At 40.8% G+C, this 7,637-nt stretch overlaps 1 protein-coding gene across 3 annotated transcripts; it reads left to right on the forward strand.

The window, feature by feature from the left end:
- The first annotated feature begins 1,267 nt into the window (after positions 1-1,267).
- p2ry13 (purinergic receptor P2Y13) lies at positions 1,268-7,358 on the forward strand. Of its 3 annotated transcripts, XM_081370254.1 has the most exons (5): positions 1,280-1,334; positions 2,857-2,970; positions 3,239-3,322; positions 4,124-4,833; positions 6,801-7,348. In XM_081370254.1, the coding sequence occupies exons 4-5, from the start codon at positions 4,132-4,134 to the stop codon at positions 7,134-7,136; spliced, it is 1,038 nt and encodes a 345-aa protein (XP_081226380.1). In that variant the 5' UTR covers positions 1,280-1,334; positions 2,857-2,970; positions 3,239-3,322; positions 4,124-4,131; the 3' UTR covers positions 7,137-7,348. The 3 variants fall into 3 exon arrangements, with proteins under 3 accessions (XP_081226378.1, XP_081226380.1, XP_081226379.1); XM_081370252.1 differs by lacking the exon at positions 3,239-3,322 and having other exon boundaries at positions 1,268-1,334; positions 6,801-7,358; XM_081370253.1 differs by lacking the exon at positions 3,239-3,322 and having other exon boundaries at positions 1,299-1,358; positions 2,862-2,970.
- The last annotated feature ends 279 nt before the right edge of the window (positions 7,359-7,637 follow it).

Genomic DNA, 7,637 nt, shown 5'->3' on the forward strand with positions numbered 1-7,637 from the left:
CTCGCTCATTTAATTTCAAAGTACGGTGAGCAGGCATTTGTTCAGTATGCCGCAATGGGTATTAATGTTCCCATATTGTCAACACCATGACGCAGTGTCGAAGATCCACTTCGAAAGGGAACTTCTAAGGTTATGTAACCCGGTTCCCTGAGAACGGAAATAAAATGCTTCGTCGTGTTGCCATACTTCAGGCATGTCTTTGCGTCTTCCTTTAGACAATCTGGAGCTGATAACGTGTTGTTCAGGCACACTTTTTATAGCCTGTAAGTAAGTGCGCCTGTGACTTCATCCAACACAATACTTGTGTTGCCGGGTTATTGGTTTCCATGCAAACAAGAACAACGGGTTATTTCAATAAGCTGATTTTTAGGAGTTATTAGCGCATCATTTTGCATGTAAACATGCCTAATATACATTTCTGGGAAAGTTGACAAAGTAACCTACAACAATGTTAGCCAACGTTAATTTACTGTAGCAATTTTTCAGTGCTTTTCTATAAAACTTGCATAGATGTTATTTTGTTTTACAGTGCAGAAGTACAAAGAGGTTGTTACTTTTGTGTGTTCTGCTGAGCCTTTTTCACAATTGGATTCTTAAGAAACAGTTTAGAAAATGCTTAATGCAGTTGTTGCAGTTGTTAATACTAGAGGAGGGAAGCGTTCTTGAGCACAAAACAGAAAAAAACCCCGCAAAATTAGCCACAAATGCAAAACAAAAGCAGATATGAAGAGGTGTGACCTAACACAAATGCATGCCTAAACACAAACACTTTCGCAGTCACACGCACACACAAACCTCTTCTTTTCTGCTTATTGCCATTGGTTTTACTTATATCTTATAAGTTTTGGTTTTAGTTTGGTTTATTGAAATAAATAATTTGTGAATGCAATATGACCCTTAATTTGTTTGTGGCATTTTAGTTATATTTTTACAAATTTATGTGGCACTACTGCAAAAAACGGAAAACACCTCAAACAACAACAACAAAATTCTAACCTTTCACTAAAATACATAAATGCATTTTTTAGAGGTTAGTGAGTTATGAGAGGAGCAGTTCAATATTTAAAATGTCTTTTAATCTAATATTATACACAGCACACAGGAGAATAACCTGGAGAAAAACAAAACCACTTTACCATAAAAATCAACAATGAAAGTCTAGTAACAGACAGACACTGAGGGCTTAACTCATCAGCTCCTTTGTTTGTCCTCATGTATTTAATTAACGAGACACACCTGAACAGAAGACTCAAATCAATCAGAAACCATAGAAACAAACATGCAGAGAACAGAGGAGAACCGAACCAATCAACAACATAGAAACACCTAGAAAGGTAACCTAGAAACACAGACAGACGGTGCGTCCCAATTCGCATACTTTCCGTCCTAAAAAGTATTCAAAAATAGAATTAGTACGTCCCAAATCATAGTATGTTGAAATGAGTATTCAAAGATACCTGGATGGTCTACTTTTTCCGGTCAGAATCCGAAGTGCAGATCCGTGAACACTCTAATGGCTAATATTGCCCACAACCCATCACGCTTTGGACGAGGATTCGATTGGAACTACACACGAGTGAAAAGTGCTAAAAAAAACTAAAGACATGGAGGACGCGTGAGTCTGACGGTTATGTAGGTTTAGATAAAGGGGTTTGAATTATCAGTATCTAACCTGACGAAAAAATTTGGATTCAATGTTGTCCACATTATATTGCATCTGCAGAAGCATTGTGAACTTTTGTAAAGATACATTTAGACATTTAACTTTTAAATGCATCATTATATTCAAATTGCGAACACATGAGGAGAGTCTCCGCATGAAAGACCGTACAGTTGGAAATGAAATTAGATCGAATGGATTTTAACTGTGACAAGATGATTGACAGGGCAGTTTACGGTGACAGGACGCACGCGACAGAGCTGTCCGTTAAAGATTATGAAGTAGTATGTCCCAAAGCTTGCCTACTCTTGTGCTACACACTTAAAAGTATGTACTTTTTCTTCACAAAAAGAGTACATGCTTTCAGGGCGTAGTATAAGTAGGCGAATTGGGACGCAGCAATAGACGTGAACAGAACAGGAAAAAAACAGCAAAAACAAACTCAAAACATGACACCCCTATCAGTCATCATGAAAGTTTATAACTTGCACGTTTTTTTTAAGTCTTGTAAATTTCAACAGAGGCTAAATATCCATATGACATATTACCAACTTTATGTATAAATTAATAGGAATGCTTTTTTTCTAGGAGTGAATAACAAAGTTTCACCACACCATATGATGGGCAGCCAAACAGGAAGCTTGACAGGAAGAGTTACTGACTTTCCCGTTAGACTTACTATGATGAGAAAAAAACCCATAGGCAGCCATGTGTGTGTGTGTGTGTGTGTGTGTGTGTGTGTGTGTGTGTTCATAACTGTGCATGTGTTTGTGTACATAACTGTGCATGTGTTTGTGTACATACTTAGCAAGAGTTTAGGCACAGAAATGTCTCCAGCAGTGAGCTAAATCTGACAAAAGCTTCCCATGGGTGACATCCGGGGATGTCCTCACTTGGGGAAACAAACAAACAAACAAAAACAAATACAGCATATAATTTTAACAATATCCAATAATATATAAAAATATGCTTAACATGTCAAAAGTTTTTAGGGGTACAGTTAGAATGGGTATTAGTCTGTAGTACTTATAGTTATATAAAACTGTATATAAAATCAATAGAAGTATATGATATATCTACACTCTGTCAAAAAGTCTCACTCTCTCTCTCTCTCTCTCTTTCTCTCTCTCTCTCTCTCTCTCTCTCTCTCTCTCTCTCTCTCTCTTTCTCTCTTTATGTGTGTGTGTGGCTAAAAGTGCAGACACACTTCACTGTGGATACAGCTTGCGGAAGGCATTAAGACATTTATTAATTCCTCTTTGAGCTTTGCTTACAAGTCTCCAAAACTCTACTCCAAAACAATTTTCCTGGTAAGTGTTTGTTCTTGTAAAAATTTTGAGTGTGTAAGTCTGTGTCTGTTTCCCCTATTCCCCCAAATGAATTTTACTGCGTCAAAATGATTGTCATTATAAGCATAATGATATACATTGGCTTTGTTATTTGTTATTTCTGTGTATTTCTGACTTCTTCTGTTTGCATGCCATAGAAATGGGGTTTCAATAGAATTAAACATAACAGGAGATCCTTTGTAAAGTTCAGGGTAAATTGTTGGTGTATTTTGCCGCATTTCCACCGCAGGAATTTTTTCCAAGGAACTAGGGACTTTGGGGTGGTATTCGGTGTGTTTCCACCGCAGGAACCAGGGTCTAAATGAAGTTACGGGTAAATATTTCCCCCTCCGAAGGTCCATGCTTGCGAGAAAGTACTTTTTATAAAGTTCAGGAACTTTCAGAGGATAAAATCCGAAACAGTCCTACGTCACCGGACTAATTTGCCTAGTCTTCACGGTACTTTAGACCGCGGTGGAAATGCAGGCAGCAACAGGTCTGGGGGGGGGGGGGGGGTTCTAGGTTCACTAGAAAGGGCCACAACTACGCAGAATTAGCTTTATGGAATAAAGGCAGGTCGAAAGGGATGGGGAATGGGTTGTGGTTATGGGTTATGGTTCTCCGTCTGCCTGATCAGGGAGTCTAGTCCATTGAGACTCAGAGTGGGGGCTTTGTCTCGGTAGGTAGTAAGCTGGGTTACTTGAAGACCCCCCTGGATGCAGCCTGTGGAAGTAAAATGTGGGATGTTAGATATTGAGGAGGTGGGGGGGGAATTGGGGTCGGGTGGAAGTGGGATGGATGGATAGATGGATAAGTTGGAAGGGGAGGGGTGGGTGGGGTCGAGAAACTGAGACAAACGGTGTGGTGAAGGTGGGTTCAGTGTAAATATACAGACGGGGAACGAGCAGATTAGTTGAGGCATGGCCTTGCTCCCGAACCTCAGTTAACATGTTAACTACATTAATTTTGGTGGAAACGCGGCTTTAGTGTGTCTCATCATAACTCATGAATTCCCCCAGTGATCATGAATATTTACACCATTATATTGGTAAAGTTTGCCATTTATAGCAGGAAGTGGATATAACTTGACTTCTCCAATACTGCGTTCAGCTCTTTTGACGTTTTTTCTCTCCAGGTATAAAGATGAACGTGAGCCAGGTGAACACTTCACTCAAGTGTGAGCGGGACACTAGAGTAACGTCCATACTCTTCCCTTGTCTGTACACTGCTCTTTTCCTGGCTGCATTTGTGTTGAACACTCTGACTGCCTGGATCTTCTTCCAAATCCGCAGCAGCTCAACATTCGTTGTGTACCTGAAGAACGTAGTCATGGCTGATCTATTGATGACCCTTACTGTGCCTATAAAGGCATTGACCGATGCGGGGTTGGGTTCCTGGCACCTGCGGGCTTTTCATTGCCGGTACTCAGCTGTACTCTTCTATACCACCATGTACATCAGCATCCTCCTTCTCGGATTAATTAGCTTGGACAGATACCTAAAGATTGTGCATCCGTTCGGGAAATGTGCTTTTCAGAGGGTCGGGGTGGGTCGGATCATGTGTGCAGTTATCTGGGTGGTTATGTTGTCATTGGCTCTGCCCAATGTCATCCTGAGTAACCAAATGCCACCAATCTCCACTGGTGGAAGGCTGCGATGCACCAAGATGAAGGGGATGATGGGACTCATGTGGCATGAAGGTTTTAACTACTTCTGCCAGGTTGTTTTTTGGGGTACGTTGGCGCTCATGGTTGTCTGCTACACCTTCATCAGCAGGAAAGTGTTTGAATCGTACCGTGCATCACAAAGCAGCAGTGACACAGCCAGTAAACAGACCACATCTAAGGTAAAGTATACTTTCTTCAACCTCCCTTATGCAACCCTGAGAGTGCAAACACTGAAGTTCTGTTAAGATGCAGCTAGTAGACATTTGGATATTCAGGGCAGTGTTTCCCAATCCTGTTCCTGGAGGCACACCAACAGTGCACATTTTGGATGTCTATCATATCTGACCCCTCCATTTCAGTCTTGAACTCTCTAACAATGAGCTGATGAGTTGAATCAGGTGTGTTTGATTAGGAGGAGTTAGAAAATAGTGTACTGCCTAGTGTGCCTCCAGGATGAGGGATGGGAAACACAATTTCAAAGAACTGGAAATTATATTGATTAATAGAAACATAAGCTGCGTCTGAACTTGCATACTGTCTAGTACAGGGCTGGGCAACTCAGACCCTCAAGACCCACTTTCCTGCAAGGTTTAGCTCCGACCTTGATCAAACTCAACTGCCAATAACTTTTTAGTAATCCTGAATATCTTAATGAACTTGTCAGGTGTATTTGATTATAGTTGGAGTTAATAGGCTTCTTCGACTTGAAGCGGCGCTGCACACTCCGATTCGTTTATGACATCAAAGTACCACAAGAGCAATTCAAAAGCATATGGAGCCATCTGCTCTCTTATCGCTCTCACGGTACTTTGATGTCATAAACAAATCGGACTCTGTAGCGTTGGTTGGTTGTACAGAATACACTTAACAATAGCCCAAAACATGCCACCCAAATTTCGGCTGATCATCTATAAGTACTGATTATCTCACAGACGTAATGCCTGCCACAGACCCTGCAATTTCAGCAATCCTATAAGATCATTACAAATCACACTGTACGACATGGATCTAATGGGGATGATGACGATGATGACACCTATTGAATCTTAAGTTAGTGTAGAAAAATATAACGCCATCAGCAAGCACTAGTGACAAATGAATCAAAATGAATCGTACTTTTTCCAATTGTGTGCTGAAAAAAAAGAGGAATCGAAAGAAGAGAATATGGATGTGGTCGTTGCTAGGGAAAAAAGGTCAGCTTGGCATGCCAATTTTGTAAATAGAGCTTGAGGTAAGAAGTTTTATGTTTTAGCATCATGTTCAAAATAAACAAAAATCTGCACACTGCCACTTCTGCTCCCAAGAATTTATTAAAAGATAGCATCATGTCTCATTGATAATACACCATTTCATATTGTAATTGTATTGGCTAGTCAGTAGATGTAGGTCGTAGCAGCAAACACTGTGAGATGATCATGCTAAATTTTTGACATTGTTTTGAGGCTATCTTTGGTCGCAAGACCATCTTTGAAGCTCTCTCACTGTACAACATAGGACCACTGTTTAGGAGGCACGACCACAGAAATCAACACGATTGGTCATCTTTCGTCTCGTCATCTTTCATTGTATAATGTGTAGTACTAGGCGACTCAGAAAACACTTGCTACCAGATCCCTCAAAGAAAATTCTGAGTTTTTTTTTTTTTTTCTAACCTGGAAAACTTGGAGAATCTATGCACTGATAATGTATTACATCAAAAACACTCTGTATCATCCCTTGTTCTGACATACCGAGAAAGTAGTTTCCAGTTTTATGTGCAATATGCATGGGACCATCAATAACGGATTGTGGGCCGTCTATGGCCTTGGTGTCTTATCTTGGTATAGGTGTGCTGTTACTTTGCTAAGTGATGTACACATGATTTTCACCTGCTGGATCATAGGACAAAGGAAAAATCCAATAGACGCATTGAAGGAGGGACCCAAGCCAGAGAGACCAGAATGTCATTAGCTGGGTTTCAATCCAAATGGGTTTTAATCAAGCTTCAGTGTAGTTAGCAGTGTTTTATAAATAGTTTGTACTAACTGCTTTTTTCCCCCAAAAGGAAGCTCACTGTAGTTGAATTGCATTGAACTTTTTATTTGACAAGCTCCAGTTTCTGGTGTACAACATGCTAACCAGCACTAAACTCTCCTCTCCTCCACAGGTGTATGTGGTAGTGGGTGTTTTCTTTGTATGCTTTGCACCCTTCCACCTGGCTCGAATCCCTTACACCCTCAGTCAGACCCGGAATACTTCTGCCCAGTGCTGGGCCCAAAACCAGCTGTATTTTGCCAAAGAGATCACACTCTGGATATCATCTACTAACGTGTGCCTGGACCCTCTCATCTATGTTTTTCTGTGTCGAGTCTTCCGCAAGAAGCTCACTGCCACACTGAACCGCCGTCCGCTCCCACATGGGTCTCTGACAGAGACCTCCACCAGAATGGAGATGCCAATCAGAGGCCATTGTGACACAAATACGGATTTAGGTCATCATTAACATACTTCATCCTGTGGCTGTTATGAAGTTCAAGGGTCCATGGAAATACACTGCAAAATAATTTTCTTAATCAGTATTTTTGTCCAGCACAAATATCTAAAAGTGTCTATAAACTTGTTTTAAAGATGTAGATATTTTCATTGGAATTGTTTTTTGCAGTGTATGGGGAAGCAGAAATAACAAAATAAAAAAGACTCCCTTATCTTACCAGTACCACCTTGTCTTTCTTGCAATAAAACTGTTAAAAAGTAAAAAGAAAATCTGGTTCCCTTTCAGTCGTTCACGTTCGACGTAGTTGACGTGTCGACTGATTGGGATCACGCTTAAGGCGAGCATACACTGTGCGATGTCTGTGCGATTTCAGCAAGGAACCTACTCACACTGAACGAGTAGATCGCATGCGATGTAAAGCCAAAGCTCAGGATTTATGTGCTCACACTGTACGGTCCGAACGTCGAGCTGCGACTTGACTGCTCACACTATATGTGTGAAATATGCGCG

The sequence above is a fragment of the Scardinius erythrophthalmus genome (assembly GCF_964197995.2).
Source record: "Scardinius erythrophthalmus genome assembly, chromosome: 7".
In the NCBI taxonomy this organism is placed as follows: Eukaryota; Metazoa; Chordata; class Actinopteri; order Cypriniformes; family Leuciscidae; genus Scardinius; species Scardinius erythrophthalmus.

What these genes read in the sequence shown, in the direction of transcription:
- p2ry13 (XM_081370252.1), top strand. Translation starts at nt 4,132, where the DNA reads ATGAACGTGAGCCAGGTGAACACTTCACTCAAGTGTGAGCGGGACACT. An exon ending in GTAAACAGACCACATCTAAG is followed by an intron (nt 4,834 to 6,800) that starts GTAAAGTATACT and finishes TCTCCTCCACAG; the next exon opens with GTGTATGTGGTAGTGGGTGT.